The sequence below is a fragment of the Lissotriton vulgaris genome, chromosome 8 (assembly GCF_964263255.1).
Source record: "Lissotriton vulgaris chromosome 8, aLisVul1.2, whole genome shotgun sequence".
NCBI classification, from domain to species: domain Eukaryota; kingdom Metazoa; phylum Chordata; class Amphibia; order Caudata; family Salamandridae; genus Lissotriton; species Lissotriton vulgaris.
In genome coordinates this window covers 577703410-577730134 of record NC_141696.1, presented here as the reverse complement: position 1 = coordinate 577730134, position 26725 = coordinate 577703410, and the positions used below count along the sequence as shown (strand labels likewise).

The 26725-nt window shown below is 44.2% G+C and overlaps 1 protein-coding gene across 2 annotated transcripts in view; it reads right to left on the bottom strand.

Moving 5' to 3' along the window:
- PHLDB2 (pleckstrin homology like domain family B member 2) overlaps nt 1-26725 on the bottom strand; it is a 491624-nt gene that overhangs the window by 306542 nt on the left and 158357 nt on the right. For both annotated transcript variants that reach the window (XM_086934418.1, XM_086934419.1), the window contains exons 3-4: nt 25719-26081; nt 11052-11216 (exon numbers count right to left, since the gene is read on the bottom strand). In XM_086934418.1, coding sequence (XP_086790544.1) covers nt 11052-11216; nt 25719-26081 — 528 coding nt within the window. The remainder of the gene's footprint in view (nt 1-11051; nt 11217-25718; nt 26082-26725) is intronic.

The window sequence follows — 26725 nt, the reverse complement described above, 5'->3', positions numbered from 1 at the left end:
TCTAGACAGGAACAGCGGGCATGCCGGAACGCTCCCCGTAACGTCAAGAAGAAACTTCACATGCCACGGAAGGGTGACACTCGAAGGTCCAATTGCAGGGGTAGCCATCAAAGTGAATCTGCTCCGGGCAGTTTTACACAAGGTGGTAAATAAGGTGGAAAATGCGGAATCCAACATTGCTTCCCTCCAGACAGAGGTGTGACAACTTAAACAGCAGGTGGACTGGCTGACGACGGTCACCTACACCTTTGCAGTTCGAGTTGAAGACGCAGAGGGTTGTTCATAGAGGAACAATCTGCTCCTGTTGGGATTTCTGGAAAGGGCTGAGAGCCATTCTGCAGAGGGATTCCTGGAACACAGGTTGAAGAACACACTACGACTTGGAGGATTGTCTGACCTTTTGTTATAGAGAGTGCACAAAGGCATTGGTGCAAGTGCCCACACCAGGAACCCCTCCGAGGGCACTCTTTGCTCTAATACTAAATTACAGAGACAGGGAAGCAATCTTGAGAGCTGCCAGGGAGGCACCTTTCCCACTGTTCAAGAAAAGAAACATTGAAATTTACCATGATTACACAAACAAGGTCCACGAGCACTGCAAATTGTTCTTAGAGGTCAAGTAAAGGCTGCATGCAACAGACCTCAAATATATGTTTCTCGAGCAAGCTAAACTTCATGTCATACCAGCAAGGACGTCACACTTCTTCAAGATCCCTGAGAGCATCAGGCTATTGATGGATAGGTCAGATAACCCACCTGTGCACCCCCTAAATACAATTGAGTCTTTTCACACTTATGGTGAGCAATGTGGGTGACGTTAACCCAAACCAGAGGCTTTCCAAGCTGCTGTAGAGGGCACTGGTTGCATTGTGATACGGGACAATGGCACCATGGACATTGCAGTGTTGGAGCCATTGCAGGTGCCAGTGATGAGACGGAGTGACCCATCCTAGAAAAGCGAGCTCTCAGACGCTCCCTCACACAATAACAACATTCTTGCTGACACTGTCCCACCTTGATGGATTGCTTACGATGCTCTTGACTGCAGGAGCCTGCCCTGTGGGCTGACCTGCTAAGCATTAGGGGAGGGGAGGGAAGGTGATTGGTTGACTTTTGTCCGCTTTAGGGATAGTTGATGTTCAAGGGGATTCTTTTCCCCGGAGATCGTGGTTAGATGCTGGAGATGGCCCTAAACTCTTCACAGCGGGAGATGATTGCTTGCATGCATGGGATCTGTCTCTCCCTCAGGTCGTACGGGATCTCACTGGGAGTGACTGGTTGGCTGCAACACCAGCATTACATTGGAGATGTTTGCCTCTTCTAGTATATTTGTCTACGGGCTAGTGCCTGTTGTATGTGGTGGGGAGGGGTAATTCTCCTTCATGTTAAAGGTTTTCTTTGTGAGGAGTTGGGCAGCAATGGTGTACGTCCTGACACTTCGATTTCTTTGGGCATGTATGAAGTTGTGGTTTAGTCCTACTTCGTAGGGGTTGGGGAGGGGGATTGCAGTTAAATGTGTTCTTTTTTTGTGGGTTCATTGCTATCTTGATATGGGGAGGGGTGTGTTGTTCTGCCAACATGCATTAAGTCATAATGAGCACACCTGGGACTTGTTAACTCCTCTCATGGAATGTGCGAGGAATGGGGTCATATAAAAAGCGCTTTAAGGTGTTATCACTCCTTAAGATGCACAGTATTGATGTTGTGTGCCTACAGGAGACCCACCTTAGAGGTGTGGAGGCTGCAAAGCTAACCAGGAAATTGAGGGGCCAGGTGTACTCTGCCAGTTATTTGTCTTTCTCGCGGGGTGTCCTGATTGTCCTTTTCCCTGTCCCACATAGAGGTGAATGTGGAGGAATGTTATCTGTTACTCCAGGGCAATTTAGATGGGGTAGAGGTCACCACGGCAACACATATGGGTCCATCATTGATGATGAGTCCTTTTATCTGCCTCTGCAGGATGTTATTTTTCCTGCTATAGATTCCTGAGTGCTGAGTGAGATTCTCGACAAAACCTGGAGAAAAAACCCAACCACTGACAACCTGACCACCTTCAAAGACGCCACTCGCAAACCCCACCAATTGATCCGATCCACCAAGAAATCAGCATTCAAGGATCGACTCGACACCAACGCCCACAAAAGCAAGGAACTATTCAACATCGTCAAAGAATTTACCAACCCCACCGCCGGCACCAACGACATCACTCCCTCCCAAGACCTCTGCGACTCTTTATCCTCTTTCTTCCACAACAAAATCGCCGACATACATAACAGCTTTGAAAAACAGTCCGAAGAACAGTCCACTCCACCCACCTCCGAACCTAAACAGCACCCTCACAACCTCTGCGCCTGGAACCCAATCACCACTGAAGACACCATCCGCCTGATGAGCTCCATCCACTCAGGATCATCAACCGACCCATGTCCCCACCACATTTTCAACAAAGCAGACTCCATCATCGCACCCCATCTCTGCGATGTCATCAACTGTTCCTTCAACTCCGCTACCTTCCCAGAAAGCTGGAAACATGCCGAACTCAGCGCCCTGCTGAAGAAACCCACAGCAGACCCCTCTGAACTTAAGAACTACTGCCCCATCTCACTCCTCCCATTCCCTGTCAAAGTTATTGAGAAAGCCGCCAATAGTCAGCTCGCCGCCTTCCTTGAATCCAACAATTCTCTCGACCGCTCACAGTCCGGCTTCCGAGCCAAATACAGCACCGAAACCACCCTCATCGCAGCTACAGACGACATCCGAACGCTACTGGACAACAGAGAAACAGCTGCCCTAATCCTACTAGACCTCTCCGCAGCCTTCGACACAGTCTGTCATAGCACCCTCATACAACGCCTCAGCAACGTCGGAATAAAAGGAAAAGCTCTGGACTGGATCATCTCGTTCCTCGCCGGGAGAACCCAGAGAGTCCGCCTCCCCCCATTCAAATCAGACTCCACCGAAGTCATCTGCGGCGTACCACAAGGATCATCACTCAGTCCTACCCTCTTCAACGTTTACATGAGTCCCCTCGCATCCATCGCGCGACAACACAACCTCAACATCATCTCCTATGCAGACGACACCCAACTGATCCTCTCCCTCACCAAAGACCCTAACACCGCCAAAACCAATCTACACGAAGGAATGAAAGAAGTAGCCGAATGGATGAAGAACAGCCGTTTAAAACTAAACTCGGACAAAACGGAAGTCCTCATCTTAGGATCATCCCCCTCTGCCTGGGACGACTCATGGTGGCCTCCGGCCCTGGGTACAGCACCCATACCTACAGATCACACACGTAACCTGGGCTTCATCTTAGACTCCTCCCTCTCGATGACCAGACAAGTCAACGCCGTCTCATCTTCATGCTTCAACATCCTTCGCATGCTCAAAAAAATCTTCAGTTGGATCCCCACCGAAACAAGAAAGACAGTTACCCACGCACTGGTTACTAGCCGACTGAACTATGGAAATACCCTCTACGCCGGAACCACAGCCAAACTACAGAAAAAACTCCAACGCATCCAAAACGCCTCAGCCAGACTCATATTGGACATCCCCCGTCAAACTCACATTTCCGGTCACCTGAAAGACCTTCATTGGCTCCCCATCAACAAGAGAATAACGTTCCGTCTCCTCACCCACGCACACAAAGCCCTCTACGACCTAGGACCCGAATGCCTCAACACACGACTGTCCTTCTACACACCCACCCGCCAACTACGATCATCCAATCAAGCCCTCGCCGCAATTCCGCGCATCCATATATCCACCATGGGAGGAAGATCCTTCTCCTACTTAGCGGCCAAAACCTGGAATTCTCTCCCCACTCGCCTCCGCCTTACACAGAACCACCTCTCCTTCAGAAAGCAGCTATAAACCTGGCTATTCGATAAGTAATACACACACCCTCCCTCAAGCGCCTTGAGACCCTCTGGGTGAGTAGTGCGCTATACAAATTCATGAACTTGAACTTGAACTTGAACTGTCCACTGAGGATTTTATTGCATAACGGATAGTGCCCTTTATCGACACTCCCCCACCTCCTAGTAAACCTAAAATCTCCCACCTCCTACTAGACCTAAAATGACTTCTGCACTACGGGCGGTTACAGCTCAACTGGGGCTTTGTGATATTTGGAGGGCTTTCCACTCCAGGGAATATACATGTTACTACCCAACACACTGTACCATCGCCACACTTGACAGCATCTTATTGCCTGCTCTTCTGAGCTCTAGAGTCCTTGCGGTGATGCCCCAGTCCCACTATCTTCCTGATCATGCCTTGGTATGCTGTGTGATTGACTGGTGGAGAGGTGCTTGGTCACTGTACACTTGGAGGTTTCCTCCAGAAGTGTTACAATACACTGTGGGCCGAAAGACATTAGTGGGTGCCATAACAGAGTTTTTATAGCTCATTTGGTCCTCTACACATAGCCAGGCAACAGAGTTGGAGGTAATAAAAGCTGTGATACAGGGTCGCTGCATAGGCCTCTCCTGTGTGGTGCAGCTCATGTTACAGGCTGAGCTCATTCAGAGGGAGGAGGAACTGGCGTACATTCAGCAACTCCCTCCAGATGATGTGGAGGGACGTGGTGGGAAGTGCTGGCCCAGCAACAGGTAGCAACTGTGCGGGGTAGGCTGGAGAAATACACCCTGAAATCTTATTGTCTGCTGCCCCATATGGAGGGGGACAGTTCCAGCAGCTTCTAGCAAGGATACTGCGCCGTGAGGTGGCCCACCTTCCCATTCTTTATCTTAAGTCCTCTGCGGGGCGGGACGTCTACTCACAGAGAGGTATTTTGGACATCCTAAAAGACCAACAGGAATAGGTGTATCGTAGTTTGCCCCCTCCCCCTGACCTGGTGCAAATGACTGGCTTCTTAGCTGCCCTTCCTATCCCACGACAAGGAGCTGCTGCTGCCCAAGAATTGGATGTGGCTCTTACTCTGGAGTGAATCCGGACTGTGCTTGTCTGTCTGCCTAGGGGGAAGGAACCATGTAGTGGTGGCTTCCATGCCAAGTGTTATCAGGCCTTAACCCCCATACTGATGCAACGATTGCAGGAGGCGACCCAGGAGGCCAGGAACACTGGAGGGCTACCTCCGTCCATGCAGGATGGCTGCATCTCTTTGGTTTTAAAAACCTGGCTACAGTACATGAGACCCATCTGCCTATTGCTCACCTACAATGATTAACACAGCCACATAGGTTCTTGCAAAGCACTGGCCCTTAGAATGCACCCAGTGATTTCCCATTTAATTCATTATACCTGGGCGTAGTACCACTATGAACTTACGGCTGCTGATGTATGTTCTTCATGAGGTGGAAGGCATAGATGAGGAACTAGTAGTTGTCTCCATTGACTATTGCCAAAGCTTTTGATATGGTTACCGGTAATAATAATAATAATAATAATAAGCATTTATTAAGCGCCTGGCTGCACAAAACTGTGTGTCCTCGCGCTGACTGCAAATGCAGACCCATCAAGAAGACCATGAGTAGAAAGAACAAGATTAGTTTTTGGGAAATAGATGAGTTTTAAGTCTGGCTCTGAACCTTGTTTCAGATGGCTCCATCCGCAGCTGCATTGGCAAAGCATTCCAGAGCTTGGTGGCTAGATAACTGACTGACTGGTACTACCTTATTAGGGTGTTAGAGGAAATGGGGTTTGGTGTACAATTCCAAGCCTGGGTGCACCTTCTATATACCGATCCAATGGCTAGGATCAAGGTTGGCCGACAATGCTCAAACCTGTGGGTAGTGGCCAGGGGCACACGTCTGGCATGCCTATTATCCCCCCTTCTCTTTGCTATAGCACTGGAGACCCTGGCCATCCAGATTTGACAGGCAACACCTGACTTGGGACTCAAAGTGGGGCAGTTAACTATTTGGTGTCCCTCTATGCGAATGACACCTTTAACTATCTCTCGGCCCCTGGAGGTCCCTCCCCCTCCTATTGCACTACTTGGATGTATTTGGGGAGCTGTCAGATCTTAAAATGAACCATAGAAAATTGTTGTTCCCACTCTGCACCTTGGATACCAATGCACCGACCACCCTGCCAGATTTGCCCCCTGAAGCATTCTATCTGCCGCAGGTGCGCCACTATGTAATGCTAAAGTATAAAGGGTGTAGTTTTAAATAAGGCAGACATACTGACTTTCTCAAAGGGTCCGAACACTAAAATATAAAAGTGGCTTTATCAAGGGGTCGAGCTCGCCTTTTCAGGGACGTGCTTCGACGACCTAGGTTTGTCTTGGGATTTCGCCGACTGGGAGTTCTTTTCGAAGGATCCGCTGGGTTGTTTGTCCCTGGATGCAGCTGTGTCCGTCGAATGTTTCGGTACCAGTTCTCCTTTCGAGGACTTTGACTCTGTTTTTCGAAAGTCTGACTCTGATTTTTCGAGAGTCTGTCGGGGTCTTAGGGGTCGATGTCTATCTTACCTTCTTTGTTGTTTTCGCATCGGTCTCTACGACCGTGTAGTCATCTAGTCCCTCGGCGATGTTGTCCTCTTCCCCACTGGAGAGGTCCAAGTTCCGGAGCGACGGAGGTTGACCTTGGCCTTGCATGTTGTAGTTGGCTCTCCTCTGTCTCTCTCTTACCCTGAGCGTTTTTAGGGTAAAAACGGAGCAGGCGTTGCAATCCTTGCTCTCGTGGTCGACCGGCAGGCAGAGATTGCAAACCGGATGCTGGTCCTTCTGCGCGCACTTGCGGTGGCAATTGCGGCAGAATTTGAAAGGTGTTTTGTCCATTCCTGTGCTCAAGGGGGCCCTATGTGTGCGTATTCTCAGTTGGATGTCGAAGTTTTCGATGTTGTCCTTCCTCTTCGTCATCCCGGTTCAGTGGTCTTGCTTGGAGATGTATTATCCAAATCGTTTTCATGTCTTTTTTCTCTTCTTTTCTCCAAAAACTCCGGAACCTCATGATGACGATCCAGACCCAACGGCAGAAAAAAGAATCTGAAGATGGCACCCAAAGGTGGGAGCTTCCGCAGGAAGCATGCCGAAGTCACAGGAAGGATATCAAAAGGTGGGACGACGAAGCCCACCTGGGCTACGAAAAAAAAAAAAAGAAAAAAAGACTACGATTCCGGACCCAACCACTAGACCGCGGAATGATGCACAGCATAATGAATCCAGAAAGATTCACGCTGCAAAACAATGTTTATAAAAGTGATGTTCATAAAATATTTCTAATAAAGGCTTTAAAAAAGCATTTACATGTCAGGCTACAACATTCAGCCATAGAACCACCGCAAGAGTTTCTCACACTATAGCTAAAGAACATACAGCTACAGCTTGAACTGTTTTTTAAAAAGATGGTAAGCTCTACTGGGGTCATGGATTCAATGACTCAAGAGACTTACTGTGTTTTTTGTAATGTTGCTAGGGGTCAGATTCACTCCCTGCAGTCCTCTATAAAATAAAAAAAACACTTGGTGAATCCCATAAATATATTTGTTACAGCCTTGCAAGGCATTATGGGGCGCTCCCCCAGCTACTCCGTTCATTTCAGACTCATTTTTATTTTTTTTGCGTTTACTGGGGAGAGCGGCATGTGCCCCCCCGCCCCTGCCTTTGCCATATCATGGCCCGGGGACTCAATCACTCGGGACAAATTCCCTTTTTTTAGATGCATGTCGCTCCCCTCACCGAAGCTATCTAACATTGCTCATTTTTTCTTTTTTGGTGGACCATTTAAAGGTCCTGGGACCCCCATTCCCCAGAGCTGATATGTCTTGTTTTAGGAAGAGAGCAGGGGGACCCCATCTCCCAGGGCAGTCCCTCCTGGGAGGGAGCAAACAGATGGAGCCGGCTCCTGCCACACCACGAAGGGTGCAAGCTGGCCAGCCGGTAGGGGGGGGGGGGAGAGGGGGGGGGGTTGAATATCCTTTGGCTCCCTCCACAGTCCACAGCCCAATAGCCGGAAATTGCTGTGGGTGTCAGGAGTGGACACTGGTACACCCATCCAATATTTAAATGTTTTGCAGATCATTGAAAAGGGCCCCCTGGAGCCTCTAGAAGGCTTCGGGGCGGTGCCCACCTGCCCCTTCCTCTGCATTTGTAATGAAGCCCTGAGCTTTGGGGTTGCTGGGGCCTCTAGAAGGCTTGGGGAGGGGGGAATCGTGCACAACCAAGCAGGGGTTCCATTCCTTATTTGGTGTCTTGTGATCCTGTACCAGTGTACAGGCTTCATTTATGTCCAGATGAAGATCAAAGAAAAAAATACGAGCTAATTGTCAGTCGTTAGATAGATGCAATACCACAAACAATGTGCTACACTAGCAACCAGGAAATACAGACCTTGACTAGAGATCTTGAAGATATACAGATCTTGCATGGTAGAGACAATGAATTTCAGACGGCTTGCTTAATCACTGCGTATCTTGGAACCATGCCATGTGGTCTGTTCAAGATTTCTATGAGTGCATGAAGTCCAGATCTTAAATTAACTCCAACTGGAAGGTGTGCCATGCCATAAAATGTACACAGGAACTGCAAGGTACTTACCCAATCTATTTTGCAAGTCAGGCACATGCATGGTTTGTGTTCAGAATTGCTTTCCAAATTTTCTCAGCATCCTTGTATTAGTGGAAAAAGAGACAACTCCTGCGTTGGAAGCATGGCAACACTTTTTTAAAAGGTGCACGTCTTCTCTTAAAACGTAATAAATAAGAAGGGCATCTGAGCAATGTCCTTGTGAAAGTAGTTGTACGGATCATGTTAGTTGGGGAAAAAAGACAAAATAATAATTCATAATAATATTGTTTTGAAACCTTTATTGAATTTATAGCATCGTTGTATTGAATAAATGTGCTTGTGAAAAAACACAACCCTTGTGCTCATATATGCCAATTGTGTTTTTCTTGTTTTTTTGTGCTTTAGAGAATAATTTTGAAGATGGGAAGTCAAGATGAAGTTGCCGGATAATGAAGACCTCCACAATTTAATGAGGAAAAGCCTTAGCCGAGAGATAATAATCAATGAGTTAGAAACTGAGTTAGAAACATTACATCCCGCATCCAGTGCCCTAGGAAGATTCTCATCGACTTTAAAGCAAAAAAAAGGAAAATGGGTTCCCAAGTTTCCAATCCCTCGCCGGATTCCACTCTTAAACCTCCTGGCATAATCCACACAGTCCAGCCACCATCTATGTGCCGGGAGGCAGAGGCAATATTATTTTTTACGCTACTAATTATGAGAGTGATTCCCATATCTATTACCATTAAAAGTGTCTTCTTCTTGTGGACCAAGGTGATGAAGTAGCAGAAATGAAGATGTTATCCAGGAGGCTCTGAAATGTATGCAATATGTCTGTCTGTTTCTTTCCAATTTAGCAGCGACAACTAAACTTTAAGAGCATTAAAGTCAAATGGCGTGACACTAAAAATCTCAGTTTTGAACAGCCGTCAATAAGTACATCTAGGGTTAGATTGAGGGACCTATTCTAAATTTTTAATAACATATTTTCAGAATTACTTTTAGGATGGGCAATTAATTGTCCCTCGCTCAGTTTCTGATGCAATCTCTCCGTTTTTGGAGTGGTTGGAATGATCCACCACTTCCAAGCCTTTCTGTGACAACTTGCAAATAGCAAAATATTATACAACCAATAAGCATACCTTAAAGCCTTGAATTTGTGTGCACAGACTAGAGCCCTTCAATCACAAAGAACAAGTCACTATCAATAAACAGAAAGTGCAAGAGCAAAGGAAAGTAAATAATATACCCTATATCCATCCCTGACACATGTTTCTCATCCTAAAAGGCAGAGGAAGCTTAAAATGTTGGACCAATCTCCCTTTCTTCTCCAAGCTCATAAAATGTGCCCAACAGTTGTGGTGGGAACACTGAATACTCTTAATCCTGCTCATGCCTGCCTGTGATAATTTGACATGTGTTTGGACATTTAACTTGTAAATTGGAACCCATATTACCAGGGTTAAAAATAGTGTTACATTAAACATATAAATAGAACCCAACTGAATACCTTACAAAATTAGTAATCCAAGCTGCAAATGTTATTTCTACCAAAGGAACGAAACATAAACATTCCATAGTTCCCTAAATCCCTTTCACCTGAAAACAAAATTGTGTTACTATTTGAGTTAGATTACCACAACAATTATAACGGAGATGCAAATTAGGTAGAGAGGGGCATTGCAATAACACCTTAATGGATATTGTAAAATGTGAATAAAATGCTGGACTTTATCTCTTCAGCATACGCATGAAAGCTCTTGCCTGAGATTCTTAGGATATCACACAACCACTGCAAATAATTCATAAGGCGAAGAGACAATATGCAACTCGGAAGACATTGCCATGTGAACAGGATGTCTCTTGCTGTGCAGACCTTGTGATTCTCTCAAGTTGGTATTCCTTGGCGTAGGTAGCTCAGGCATGTTCCATCGACCACAAATCTGACTAGCTTTTGACTTACTGTGATCTGCAAAGCCACACACCAAAAAGGATGAAACCCCTTATTTCCCAACGTGATAGAATGTCCCAGTACATTCACTGAAGATATTTATTTGACCTATTATTTTTTCACTCTCAGCACTTTTTGAGATCAGATGCACATCCAATAAAAAAGGGGTCTCTCATTGGCCTTTCACTTGACCATGCTCCCACAAAAAACAATAAGCTTGCCTCGTGGACAACCATTCAACATGCAAGGCTGTGGGGTGAAGAAACATGAACACTGCAGCAATATAAGGAACAGTATCAATATCCACAATGGCTTAAAGCACATTTAGTGCTTGATTTAGAGTTTGACAGATGGCTACTCTGCCATAAACATGACGGCTATTACACCCACCGTATTACAAGTCCATTAGGATGCAATGTATTGTTGCTTGTTTCCAATGGAAAGCTTTGAAACTCCAATTCAAGATGTACTTGAGTTCCTGCTCCATGGACACATAAATTAGATTTTGAAATGACTGCCCCATGTATTAGTACACAATCTTGATCCTTATTTCTTAGAAAAACTAGGGTTTTGTATAGAAATCCAAATGAATGCACATTTATTTTTGGTGTACTGTACCTCTCTTGAAGATTCTTCCATCTGGTTGTTTAAATCTTTTATCTTTTGTTCCAGTTCCTCAAGGTTATTTATTCTCAAAATGCGCTCTTCTTCCAGTTGCGTCAATTCTTCCTCCACACAAGCAAGTTCTTCTCCACTTTGATCATCAGTTGTGCCTTCTATGGCCTGAAAATGGAAGTAAGTGCACACAGTTATTTTGTTAAATTATTCTATCACTGTTTTTATTTCTCGCACATTGGTGAAATAGACAAGAGCTAAACAAGAAGGCAAATGTGAAAATTATTTTTAGAAGTATTTGTGGATAGGGGAGAATTCATTCAATTGAGTGGGCCATAGCCAACTCTCATACAAGCTCAGATGGGTTAAGTATTTCTATGTAGGAGGACAAAATAGCCTAAAGGTAACAATGGTGTATAGAAATGACTCCATTGTGGTTCCATTGGTGAGATTTATGCTGTTCTGAGGTCAAAAGTAAGAGTTAAGATACCACATTTTGTCACAACAAGAAAGGGGATTGAGGCTTTAAGAGCCGCAGCAAGAGTCAAGTTCCTAATGTTAGTAAGAGTGAGGGTGCGAATTGTCTGGGATACAACCCCCTAGATCCCAACATAGAACAAATAAGAATTTGTTCTGTACATCTAGTTCCACAAATTGACCTCGCACACCAAATAACTGTATAATAGACACAATTTCAGTACTCAAACAGAATTCGTTTTGTATCAAGAAAAAGTTCAACTGTTCTCCCAAGAAATTGGCTCAAGTCAGTTCTCTTCGTTTTATTCTTTTCTTTATTTGTTCATACACTCGCAGATAAAAATAGCCAACGCGTTTCGTCCGAAACCGGACTTCTTCAGGGCTTCGCGCAGTGTGTTCTTGGAACCGGGAGACCAGACGACCACATACGTACGCGACGTTCACGCCGAATCTTAGGCACTTACCTTGCTCTTTTCCAAACTTCACTGGATCTCAAATTGAAGGGACGATTTACCAAATCCATCAATTTAACTACCATAAAACTCTCTGTGTGCACACCAGCCAGAACGGATGAGACGCTCAACATAAGAACACACTGCGCGAAGCCCTGAAGAAGTCCGGTTTCGGACGAAACGCGTTGGCTATTTTTATCTGCGAGTGTATGAACAAATAAAGAAAAGAATAAAACGAAGAGAACTGACTTGAGCCAATTTCTTGGGAGAACAGTTGAACTTTTTCTTGATACAAAACGAATTCTGTTTGAGTACTGAAATTGTGTCTATTATACAGTTATTTGGTGTGCGAGGTCAATTTGTGGAACAAGATACCACATTTTGTCAAACAAGCACTGGCAATGCCAATCAGTCTTGCTTACCTTTACCGGTTGGCATTGCCCATGTTTGATTATAGTAGTCTTCAATGTCTTTAATGTCTATCAAGACTGATGTAGCTTACATATTTCTGCTGCAGTTTTTCTAGTGACTACTGAGTGGCACTGAAATGAAGCAAACTGGTGTTGTTTAAACGTGGGTCTGTTTTCTTGGATCCAATGCTGCGCTTGTACCAGGGTGAAATGACAAATCTACCAACAGCAAAAACAAAAAGCTCCTGTGGGCAGGTCAATTACAGAAAGGGAATAAAGCCACAAACAAGAGTAAGGCAACTGAAAGCCATCCTATCTTAAGCAATGATTGGCTCTCTGGAGTATTATATACAAAGCTGTCGCTGAGGGACAGCTGAGCTCTCTGTACTGGCACTGCAAAAACATCTTCTGAGAAGACCAAGTTGGCATAGTGAACATTTTACAGTGTTTTTGCTGTAGTTGTGATGACTGTAACGCCAACAGAAACCACACAGATATGGCTTCAACCCTGTGGGGGGGAAAAGGTTCCTGTTCCTTCTAAAATTAGAAACAATATTAAAGAAGTGTAGGTTAGAGGTCAACAATCTGTCAGACTTCATTTCTGCTACTTTGTTTTCTTATTTTTTACTTCATTTCTTTTTTCATTTTTCCAAAACAGTAAATTGTTTGATTTCAGGCAAGACAAGTAGGATAAGTACCAACTCAAAAGACTGTGACACAGTAATAAAGCATGAGTCAAAATATGCAATGGAACTGGCAATAACTGCACCACAAGATATCCAACCCAAGCCTTGAATTTTCACTCTAGGAATTACAAAGTTACCTCTCTGGTTGATATTTTGACTACTATTATATAGGTAGGTCAATGATGCCCATGACAACATGGCTTACGTAGATCAACTATAGAGATAGAATTTCATTCAAAATAATGCCTAGGCAGACCGAAGGCGCTGAATCAAAATTATTTGTGCCCTGCAGGAACAATGGCAGGGAAATATTCAGATTTGTCAATACAAAAGGAAAAGCATAGAGCTATCAGTGAGGGTAAGGAGAACTACAACACACAGCACATTCTCGGGGTTACTTCGAGTATGGCAGGTGGTCAGCCAAGTGGGACAGGGCATGTAGAAGGGGTTCAGGTGGTAAATCTAGGTTGCAAGATAGGCAACACAATGGGGATGTGATGGTGTTCAAGGGCAGAGAGGAAGTAGAGTTAGGAGGGAAGCAGAGAGAGAAGAGGGCAGAATAAGGTAGACAAAGGGGATAAGGGGAGAGGGAAAGGAAGGAAGATGGAATCATAGGATTTGAGACAGTCCTTTGAGACCCCAAGAGCCTCTTTGGTTTGATTGGCCTAGCAGGGACGAAGTGATGCATATAGGCAAAGGAGGTTATTACTGCGATGTGCCTGAAGATGCGAAACGGTTCAGGGGTACCAAAATAAAAGAAGATTGCTACAATGTGTTTTATCTAACAATGGCAATGAAGCTAAGCTGGTTTGTATTGTATTGTATTGTATTGTAATTGCATTTATATAGCGCTTACTACCCCTGACGAGGCGTCAAAGCGCTTTTTCGGCAAGTAGCACGCTGCTCCGGGACCCATAGAGGATTAGTGTTGAATTAGTATAGTGAAACATGCAAGTACATTTTAAGTGGTGTATAGGTTAGCCAGTTATTTGGATTTGGAATGATAGCAGAAGGATAGAGGAGGAAAAAAGGTTTGTATTTATATAGCGCTTGTTACCCCTGATGCGGTGTTGAAGCACGCTACTCCGGAAGCCCATAAAGGATTAGTGGTGAGTTAGTATGGTGAAATATGAAAGTAATTTCAGTGGTGGATATTAGTCAGTTATTTGGAGTGAGAAGGATAATGGAGGGATAAAATGGAAGAAAGGTTTGATAGACACGAAGGCAACATACTGGAAAACTGGAAAAGAGAGGAAGAAAGAGTAGAAGAGGACAATATGTAGGGAAGAGATCAGCGCAGAGGCAGTAGTAGTGGGCCAAAGGAGAGCAGAAAAAAGGGGGCAACTGATGTCTCTAGTGGAGAGGAATTTCTCAATGATGGACTGCTTAGAACTTTGATGTGTTACTGGAAGGTTGGCTTGGACCCTGAATGGTGGAGCCAGCACAGGTGGGGGGAAAGTTTAGTACATAGCATTGGGATGTGAAGGTCTCTTGTGAAGAAACTTGGCAAAATGGGACAGTTAAAAAGAGAAAGAAGTAACATACTGGGGATAAATATATTAGGACAATACGCCGGAGAGCAGTTTTATAGAGGGGACTGGTAGCAATTTAAAGGAACACGGAGCCTAATGGGTGGATTCTGTGCTGCTGATGTTTGAAAGAAGGACGAGTTAAGGGCTTCAGTTTTATTAGTGAGACTTTCGAATTAAGTCAGTAATGCTTTGCCTGGGCACAATTACTCTTAGCACAGATCTGTCTCATTAAATAGGCCGTATCTACACTTAAAAATAGAATCTGTCATGATGGTACCGCCTCACCGGATGTACGCACAAAGGCACACAATTTTAAAAGCAACATTTAAAAGTAGAGCAGAAACTGAACTCCAGCTTTGTTGTGCTGTGGGGTCTATGTTTAGGAAACTGGGTCTGGGACAACGTCCCAGAATGTGTCAGGGAAGGAAAGCACATGCATGAGCACTTACGGTGTATTTTCTGCCTTTGCTTCAATAACAACTGTGATGACAGCTGTTTTTAATTCCAAAGACAACTTGTGTAATTTCATGGATTTCAGGGTGGTGTGGCATCCCTTCCGGGACAGCGTATATATATAATCTGCGATAACATTATACCGATTTAGGGAAGGTTTATGATTTTAGACAGAATTAGGCAACACATTTACGGATTTCAGACTAATAAACTAACATCATCACGGTGCTGGCCTCCCGAAAATGCTGAAAGACTCAGGCATGGCCTGATTTACAGGACTGTACACCTAATGCAGACGGATCCTTGTATAGCAAGGGAAGGCTGGACTCAGAATTACAATAGATAGGGATGTCAATTCATTTGTTTGATACACACATGCTTCTTTGCATCATTTGTGACCTCTTTCTTTTTTTTGTCGGTCTTATAAAAAGAGTTTGATCCCTTCAAGTTCAAAGATTTCATGGTAAAACAAATGTTTCCAAATTGTGAACTCTGGTGAATAGAGATCCTAACCCAGATTGTATAAAATATCGTCTGGCTCAATAAAAAATAGATTTGTTGTCACAGAAATGTAGTAAGCGCCCGGTCTAGAGTGGCTGGACTGGTGGCGTTAATTCCATGAAAGACCTCCAGGAAAAGTATGCATACTGTGTGTAACGTGCTGCAATGTATCTCCATGCAAGTTATGGATAAAACAATGTGGATGAGCCCTGTACTTGCAGCCATATTCATCAACCGTAATTGCGCTCGCAAATGGCCAGATTCTGAGAATCTGGCCGTTTGCGAGTGCGATTTTTGCATTTGTGATTCATCATCCCAAATGCAAAAATCGCTATTTGCGAAATCGCATATTTGCGAGGAATTGGATTTAAGGAATCTCTAATAGAGATTCCTTAAATGCAATTCATCACCCTAATTGAAATTGCGAATTCGCAATATTTGATCGCAATTTACCACGAAATCTGACTTCGTGGTAAATTGCGAAAAACGAGTAAAAAGCACTTTTGTGCATTTTTTACTTTTGCATGTTACACACACACATGTCCTCTGGACATGTGTGTGCGCAACACCTGTTCAAATGTGCATTTGAGGGGTGCTACAGGGTGTCCTTTGGACACCCCTGGCACCCTTCAAATCGCAATCTTATTTGCGATTAGCAAATTGCTAATCGCAAATAAGGAATACTCCCCATTCATTCCTATGGGCCTTTTAGCCCATAGGAATGAATGGGGAGTTTTTCCTTATTTGCAATTAGCAATTTGCTAATCGCAAATAAGGAATCAGTAGGAATCGCAATAATTTAATCCTACATGAATCCCGTTTTGCGAGTCCTTAATAGCGAATCGCTATAATTCGCTATTAGGGCCTCGCAAAACGGGAGATTGATGAATATGGCTGTTAGTCTCTAAAGCTTTGGAGGACACTGGCAATGGCCACAATTGGTGGTGGAATTTAAGCAATCATCAACCAACACTGGGGAATAACAGACAATGGTGATTTTTTTGTCAAACAATACTCCATCATGTGGGGCAGAACACTTTTGGTAGATAACATCTAGTGCACTGACAGATAACCCTATACATGGAGGATTTTCAACTACCTTCCAGGAGGCGTTTTTAAATTCGCCAACATGGTAAATGGAAAATCTGCTGTCCAAACTGATAATCAGGCTACTCTTTTTTTCATAGTTTTTAAAGAGAGATAACACATCTTTTTTTGATACAACTCCCTCATGTTGAATCTTTTTATTTCCTGGACTGCTCTAACACTGCTGGCCAGTGGGTTGTCAGTGCCTAGTCTCATGACCTATGTGACTGGTTTCCTGTGTGCCCTTTGAATATCATACTGACCATGCATTTACACAATGCAGTCAATTCAATTCAATTAGCTTATTTCGGGTTTCAATCAACCCATAAAACATGCATAGCCATTAACAACAACATACATAACACATTATGAGCATACAAGTTAAAACATTAAACAAGTACGATTATAGAAAACAAAGCTGCCATAGTATATTGATCTAATTACATAAAGTGCAAGTGCAAAGGCAGTATCATCAACGCATTGATCTGTTCAGAGCAGTCGCGATTTTCTAAAGATCCAAATGTATAAAACAGAGAAGATCAATGGCTAGGATGTGATAGCTGCTAAAATTGAGTGGCAATTATAAATGACCAAGTGTCACACTCCCTGCGGTCATAAATTCTTACAATAGACCAGAGGTCTTCAATCTGTGGGGCGCGACCCCCAGGGGGGTCGTGGAGTCCTTTGAAGGGGGTCGCAGATTCTGTCCCTGACTTGGGCTGATGAGGGTGCTCACGGCGAAGCCTAATTCACACCGAGGTGTGAAAAACATCGAAGCCTCATTAACAAGTAAAAGACTTGTCAAGTACTCGGGTGTGGCTGTGTGTGTCCCTGAAGCTGTTTCGAGCTGGGGGAAGTGGGGAGGGGGGCTGGGGGAGCAGGCTGTAGTGTAGCCTGCCCTTTGAGGTCAATGGATATTGCGCACCTGGAGCTGTGGGCCCCGTGACACATCCCCCGCCCCCAGCAGGGAGGCACAGAGATGCCCTCCCATGATCGGGAAAGAAGGAAAAACACGCAGAGAGATACTGATCACCCCCCCCCCCCCCCCATGAGAAAGGCACAGAAAAGGTGGGTGAATGAATGATGGGTGGATGGATGGATGTAAGGATGAAGGAAGGATGGATGTGTGAAAAGGTGGGTGGATGAAGGATGAATGGGTGGATGAAAGGGTGGATGGATGAAAGGGTGGATGGATGAAAGGATGGATGGATGAAAGGGTGGATGGAAGGAAGCATGAAAGGGTAGCTGGATGAAGGATGTATGCATGGATGAATGATGGATGGATGTGTGAAAAGACGGGTGGATGAATGATGGGTGAATGGATGGATGAAAGGGTGGATGGATGAACGATGGATGTATGGATGGATAAAAGATTGCATGGATGAATGATGCATGGATGGATGTGTGAAAAGGTGGGGGGATGAATGATGGGTGGATGGATGAAAGGGTGGGTGGGTGGATAGATGAAAGGATGGATGGATGATGGATCGATGTATGGATGGGAGGATGAATGGGTGGATGGATGTATGTATGGATAAAAGGTTGCATGGATGAATGATGGATGGATGTATGAAAAGGTGGGTGGATGAATGATGGGTGGATGGATGGAAGGGTGGATGGGTAAAGGATGGATGTATGGATGGAAGGATGAAAGGGTGGATGGATGAAGGATGGATGTATGGATGTAAGGATGAAAGGTTGGATGGGTGAAGAATAGATGGATGAAGGATAAATGTATGGATGTAAGGATGAAAGGGTGGACGGATGAAGGATGGGTGGATGGACGAAAGGGTGGATGGATGGAAGGAAGGATGAAAGGGTGGACGGATGAAGGAAGGATGGATGTATGGATGGATAAATGGTTGCATGGATGAATGATGCATGGATGGATGTGTGAAAAGGTGGGGGGGATGACTGATGGGTCGATGGATGGATGAAAGGGTGGGTGGATGAAGAATTGATGTATGGATGGATAAAAGATTGCATGGATGAATGATACATGGATGGATGTGTGAAAAGGTGGGGGATAAATGATGGGTGGATGGATGGATGAAAGGGTGGGTGGATGGATGAAAGGGTGGATGGATGATGGATAGATGTATGAATGGGAGGATGAAAGGGTGGATGGATGTATGGATGGATAAAAGGTTGCATGGTTGAATGATGCATGGATGGATGTGTGAAAAGGTGGGAGGATGAATGATGGGTGGGTGGATGGATGAAAGGGTGGGTGGATGGATGTATGGATGAAAGGGTGGATGAATTAAGGATGCATGTATGGATGGGAGGATGAAAGGGTGGATGGATGTATGGATGGATAAAAGGTTGCATGGGTGAATGATGGATGGATGTGTGAAAAGGTGGGTGGATGAATGATGGGTGGATGGATGGAAGGGTGGATGGGTAAAGGATGGATGTATGGATGAAAAGATGAAAGGGTGGATGGATGAAGGATGGATGGATGGAAGGATGAAAGGATGGATGGATGTGTGAAAGTGTGGGTGGATGAATGATGGATGGATGGATGTGATGAGGTCTAACAGGCGCATTTATGGTTGTCAAAAGATGATGATGAGGAGTACCAGTTTCTAGAAACTTTTATCAGAAGGGGGTCCTTACCCCTAAAAAGGTTTTACAAGGGGGTCTCGGCATCAAAAAGTTTGAAGACCTCTGCAATAGACAGATTTACCAAGACATTACATGGTAGTAAGTGGTTATAATGGCCTGCCAGATCGTTTTTTTTATTAGCCAGACTGCATAGAGATACCTACTCACGGCAAATACAATATGCCCATCTATATTTGTTCTTAATATCCTCGAGGCTGTTAGATAGCTTGTGAGCCCTAGGTTGTTACAAAAGTGCCAAAGCCATTTCCTAGGAGGGTGTTTGTACTGGGGGCAGACAAACAATAGATCTTCAACGTCTTCGTGAGGTGCTCCGCACCTGCCGCAAGAGGAGAGATCTGCCAGATGGTTGTTCCAGCTTTTGGTATAACGCCCAATCTGGAGGATACCCAACCTAAATTTAATGAATACGGTCATAGCATGACCTGGTCTTATTTCTTCAAGGTAAGGCGCAAATGCTGGGTTAGGTTTCAGCTGGAGAAAAGCTGGCATCAGCGATCCCAATCTGCCATCACAATGGTACTGTTCCCTTACATATGACCAATATGCTGCTTTAACAGTTGATTTTGCATTGGTGGTACTGACAGGCAGAGCAGTCCAAAGTAGGCTCATGCCTAGCACTAGAAAGGTCTTCTTTAAATGAGATAGCCATTTGATAGATTGGGAATTAGAAATTCTCATGACCTCAGGTAATTAATTACAATATGGTTACAACTCTGGAGTACGCCACAGGCGCATCCAAAAAAGCAAAGGTTGTAGGACTGCCATTTGACTAATCCACTTGAGACCAGTTTCAAGAACTTGAGGAATAATAGGGGTACTCTGCTGTAAGTTGAACAGAGATCTGTGAAACAGGTTTTCTTTGGTGGTCACCTGTTTTTTCCCCTCAAATCCCCAGAATTCTGCCCCATACAGAGCCGCACTCTGGGTCTTTGCAAAATTTATTTATTTATTTAGAAAGTTTTATAGAGCGCGAACAAGATCCTCACGGATATCAGAGCGCTTTACACACATATGAGACACAAAGACATAAGGATCGTTAACAAAGCATTTTCTGCAAAGATGAGCAAATTATTACACATAGATTGAAGGCAAGGCAACAAAGGTGCATAGGTGGTCTGGATGGTCATTGTCATAAAAGGAAAGATAGTGAGTCTCGAGATTTCCATATATTCATGTGAATTTAGCCAAGAGGATCGATTTTACTTCTTTTTTGAAGGATGCTGTGGATGGGATAAGTCTGGTTTCTGGAGGGAGAGCATTCCAGATCCTGGGCGCCATCCTTGAGAAGGAGAGTTTATATGTTTTTTTCTTGTGGAATCTTTGTGGTTTCAATAAGAGATTTTCCGCACTTCTTGTGGCTCTAGAGCCACCGGATATTGTCAGTTTCTGAGCGAGGTAACTAGGCGAGTTGTGATGTATGTCCTTATGCGTCATGCTCGCGATTTTCAGGTGTATTCTAGCTTCGTATGGCAGCCAGTCAAGGATTTTACCCTCATTTTCGATGCCTCTGAGTGCCACCAGCATTTTACTGTGGTCGTATGCCTCTCATAGTGCCTCCTCATTGCCTCCCCTTCATTGTGAATTTTTTTCAATGCACCAAATTCATGATTTTGACCAAGATCACGACTTTTAAGTTCATATTCTTCAAAAACAGCCAATATATTCATGTGTTGAGCCTTTTAAGCCACATCACACCTATTTTAAATTTAAACATTTCAGAAACTACTGAATGGATTTGCACCAAATCAGGGAAAGCAAGCTTTAGGAGCAAAGTTCCACTTCCATATTTGATGCAAATCTGTTCAGAAGTTGTTCCAGTATGTATGATGAAAATGTCCTATCGCTGCTAAAATGGAAAAGCAATTTTTTTTAACCACCACTTTTAATTGTTTTTTTCCCTTACAGAACTGAACGTAATTGTCATGGCAGAACTTAGCTTCAAACGCCATTTTTTGTTATCTTACAAATGCTGGCAAGGTTCAAGGAATCTATGAAACATTGTCACCAAAAAAAGTTAATCTCAATTGTGTTCAATATGGCAATATTCTTGCAGATTGGTTAAGTGGCAAGTGGGGAGGGCAAATAAGTGAGTTTTCCCATATTAACTCATAGGAATCTTTGCTCACTGATGCAGAAAAGACAGTTGGACCAAACTTGGCATGAACCTAGAACTTTACGGAAGAATGTGCTTTTGATTGGTTTGGTGTAAATCTGTTTAGTACTTTTAGAGAAAATGTAATTGCAAAAAAGTATTGGGTGGGCTTGAAAGGATTAAAAAGTTATGCATATCTGCACAGTTAGTCTGTGAACTGCCCTTGAACCTGGATTTGAGGGCAGTTTGCAGACCCAAATTAAAAAAAAAATTACATTCTAGGGAAATTTTTTCCTATTATTCATTTCAGCCTCACAAACCCTGAGCCAGGTTCATGGCCCAGAAGGCTCTGATTGGATGGGTGCAAGAGATCATTTTCTCTTACATCCCCCATTACAGGATGCGGAAAACGATTCCCCCATCCTGAAATTTGATATCTGGATCATTAGTTTGCAAACTGTCTTCAAATCTTGGTTTGAGGACAGTTGATAGATCCACATTTAAAAACTAAAATTGATTGGACAGGGAAACCTTTTCTTCTTATCCATTGCATATATGTATTTACTGAAAAAAACAAAGGTTAAAGTATCATTATAGTTAGGTGTTGAAATGAGTAAAAAACTAATGCTTAACAACCAAAACCGACAGAAATTCGCTAGATATAGCTCGCGAGCTAATTGTAACCCCCTCCAAGCACTGCTTCTGACCCAAATATTAGTTCAGTAACGACATGTTAAATCACATCATTGATGATATCACTGATATCTCAAATTACATCATTTATGACATCATCCAATGAATGCAACAGTGTACTATTTGCTTTTTATACTGGAAGATATTAAGGAGCTACACCCAGACTCCTAGCATAACCTTTTGCAACATGCAGGATATAAAGCCTATCTGTTGAATCACTCACATTTAGTAGAGATTATGCTAGTTTGTTATTGGTTTTCAGGTGCATATGAAACTTAATGTCTTGTAGACATTAAGGCAATCATCAATTTATTAAACTTGAAATAACATTCAAAAGTGTGTTTGGTCATTATTTACCTTAATGAGATGCACATAATAAAAACCTAATCTGACATGGAATTAAATTCAGCGGCTTTATCAGAGTTGTCTTCAGGACAACATTATTTGTATTTCAGAGATCCACACATGTACATACATACAATGTATATTTTTGTAGGCCATTTAATACTTACTTTATTTTCACAAAGGATTTAGTGGTTTATAGAGTAATTTGAGGATAAGTAGCTTGGATGATATCATCAGTGATGTCATCAATAATGTCATTTGAAATGTCATCAGAGATGCCATCAATGATATCCTTTAACATGTCATGAGTGATGTAATGTGTGAGGTCGCAAGCAGTTCCTAGCAGGGATGCAAGTTAGAATTAGCTCACTGAACTTTAGCTGTCGAATAATGGGGTGTTTTTTTTAGCGTTAGTTTGATTACTCATTTCAACATCGAACTATTACGTTTCTTTTAACATTTGGTTTATGCAATGAATTCCTTTTTTTAACATACCTAATATCGTATTAGCACATCTAAAAATAATATCACTTTAACCTTTGGTTTTATTCAGTGAATTTCAGGTTTTTTTATGTCAGGGTAGATCATAACGTCTATTTAACCTTTGTTTTTTCAGTGAAGTTGTGGAATTCTTTTTCAATTATTCAGCCAAGAACTCCACTACACAGAGATTTCAGCCATTTGAAGCAGATGGTTGGCACAGGCAGCCTGGCTTCTGTGGTCATCTTGCTGCCCCTTCTCATGCTTTCCTCCTATTTATCCTCCGTTCTCCATCTGCTTGCTCTTCCTCCACCTCCTGCCCTCCATTGTCAGCTTGCTGCCTCTACCCTCAAAATGCCTGCCCTCTATTCTCCGTTTGCGTGCCCCGGGTGCCTCTCGGTTACCCTCTGTGGTCAGTCTGCTGCTCCTGCAACCCTCCCCACTGTGTGGTCGTTTGTGCAGCAATGGCCACTCCTGCTTGACCTGTGTGGTTAGATTGTGGTTGCAATCCCTGCCCCCTCTACCTGAACTCTGTTGTCTGTGTCAGTGCCCCAACCCCCTCCCTGTCCTGCATGCTCCGATGTGCTACCTCTACATTCCCGCGTACCCTCCATGATGGCTTGCTGTTTCTGTTTCTTCCCTCTCCACTGTTGCAGGAGTCTATGACCCTGCCACTGCCCTTCCGCTTGATTACGAACTTAGCTTGCTGCCCCCACCCTGATGCCCTTTGCCCGCTGTTGACCGTGTGTGTGCCCCTGCCCCCTCTCTCTTGCCCTCCATGTTCCATTGCGATGCTACTGCCCATCCTGCCTGTGCTGTTTGGTCCATTGCACTGTTCCTCCTGCCTGCCCAGCATGGTCAGCTTGTTGCCACTGCCCATGCCCCCTCCAACCTGCCTTCCATTTGTCCAAAGTAATGTCCTTATCCACTCCCTCCTGCCCTCCATGGTCCTTTGTGCTGCCATTGCTCCTCCTGCTCGCCCTCTGCTGTCTGAGCCCAGACACTAACCGCCTCTGTTATGCACTCCATGGTCCTTTATGCATGCCCGTCACCTCCCTCTTGCCCTTCCTTGGTCTGTTGTGCTGCCACTAACACTCCTGCCTGTTGTGTAGCCTGTTATGCTGCTACTGCCCCTCTCACCGGCTCTGTTTTGTCAGTTTTCTGCCCCTGCACCTGAACCCTTCCAATCCATTTTCTCTGTGTGACCTTGTTCCCACCCTGCTGCCCTTCACTGTGTTATGCTTTCACTGCCCCTTCTGCCTACCTTGCACAGTCAGCTTGCTGCTCCTGCCCTGCCCCGATATCCATGTGCAGGCCCCCGCTCCCTCCCGCCCTCCATTGTTTGTGTGCTGCCACTGCTCCTCCTGCCTTCTCTGCTTGGTCAACCTGCTGCCCTCCCTGCTTGGTCTACCTACTGCCCCTGCCTCCTCCCCTAGCCCTCTGTTATCAGGGGTGTAACACCGGCCCCCGCGGACCCCGCGGTGCGGGGGGCTCCCAAGCTCCATGGGGTCCCCTGAGCACAGCACTCTGGCTGCAGAGCTCCTGATTTAGCCCGGAGGGGGCCCCTCCACGTGCCTTGCAGGGAGGCCCCCTCAAGTTTCATTACGCCAGTGTCTGTTATCTGCGTGTGTGCTCCTTCCCTCTCCCTCCTACCCTTGAGCTGCCACTGCCCTCACACCTGTCCTGTGTGGTCTATTGTGCTGCCACTACCCCTGCCTACGGTCCTCCTGGAATTAATAAAAAATAAGGTATAACGGGGCAAGGTATGGGCACCCTGAGCACTTGGACATTGTGAGGGGTCCCAGGGGATCACCTTTCCCGCCCCAATCTAATTATTTTAATACGGAAGCTCAGGGGATGTGCTGGCTCCTGTGAGAGTCCAGCGGGATCTGAAAATATTTTTTTTTAAAAGGCCTCTGAGTGCAATGTGTGGTTTAACATTCAAAACAAGAAATGCTTTGTCTTCGAGACTGTAGTTGTTTCACTTAGATCAGGGATTAACAGTTCCTGTGACACACTGCAAGTGGGTTAATTACATGTCTTCATTCGAAAACCATTCACAGACAAAATAACCACAAGAAAAAGCCAAAAGGCTGGTTTCCAATTCTAGACCTATTGGCTTTAACAGTGCTTGTTTTATTCTGTGGTACTCTGCTCTCGAGAACCATATTTTGGGGAATAAGCCAACGATTTCCCACGCCCTGCCTGTCAGCAAAAACAATTCCATGAGAAAAGATTTTTGGCAAACAAAAAAAACACCATAATGGCTATTGGCAATAACAACAGAAATTCTAGTAGTAACCAAAGCACAATAATAAGAGAAAACGCATTTCCAATGCATGCCACACAATACCGAATACGATTGTTCCGTAGACATCACGTCATGCGGTGTGCCCCCCACCCCCCGAAGTTTCTGGGCACATTCAAGTATGTTTACTAGTAATTGTCTGTCAGCCCTTACTGCGGTTGCTCAGACAAGTGTTGTAACCTTGTGGTGCGCGTAAGCCATATTATTATATTAGTTGATGACATCAACATAAGTTCCTTTGGGATGAACACCAAACCAAAAAAAACGAGCAGTTTTCTGTCGATGAATCATATCACAAGGGGGTGCTTTCAAGGCATATTATAAACACTGTCAAACATTCCAGGAATTGTTGCTTGGCAGTTATGAACCAGCTCCTCACAGTATTTCCAGTATTTGCGGATATTTTTTGTTGTACTGCGTATTACATTTTTCAAAAAGAACAATGAGTCCTCAAGTGAAAAGTACATTTTCATTTCAGTTAACATGAGAAATTTCATTTAGTATTAAGAACTACAGAATGTATTTACCTTGGGGCCGCCGGAATACAGAGAGTCGCCGCAAGAAACTCTTGGTGAAGCGGAAGAATGTAGTTGCGGCCTTGTTGCGTCACTGGAGTATTCATTACTTCTAATTCCTTTAGAAACAGCGAAGGCAGAACGGCTTTCATTGAAGCTGCCAAGATCGGAGAAGGAGGCGCTACTCCCGAACATATGGTTCTTATCAGCTTTTTTCTGGCTGGAATGTGACTCTTCAAACACGGAGTCTTCGACTGACATTTGGAGTCTTTCAAGCTCTTTGTTAATTGTTTGGACATCTGCAACAGTTCTGGTGGCCGGGGCGGCGCTGTCATTTGAACAGAGGTTGAGGATGGTCTCCAGGCGCTGCCTTTCCTAAATGTGACAACAAATAGATTGAGTTGCCCGCAGTTAAACAGACATTTTTTTTTCAATTGTTCAATCATATGCTCTGTTTAAATTTAAATATAGTCAATTAATTGGTAACATTTTGTCTCTAACTTATCAAATTATACAGCCATCTAAAAGCGCATCAAACTATTGCTCAATGTCAAGAAATAATATCACAATAGAGTAGGCATCTTCAATATATTTAATTGTATTGAACAAGGAGGAAAAACAACAACCAAGGAGAATTAGAAAGGCAAACTGATTTGTTAAATTGCCTCAGGACACTCGAGGTGACTCTCTGGCCCCTGAAAGCAAGGAGAAGGAACACTTGCCTTAAAAAGTCTACCACACAGGTTGCAAACTATACTATGCCACAAGCAAAACGCGTTATGTTTGGTTGTTATGATACAAAATGATGTATTGGTTCCAGAGACACCGTTAAACATATGGGTAGAGTGGTTTGTAAAGTCGCCAAACCCACAGTTTTCAGCAAGAGAGAGCAATCGGGGTAAAAAGTCTGACAGAAGATGGAAAACGGGAAACATCCTTTACGACGGAACTTTTCCCACGCAGTGCCTTTACAACGCAGGTTTTTCAACGCAAGTCATTACAACGAATTGCGCTGGGGG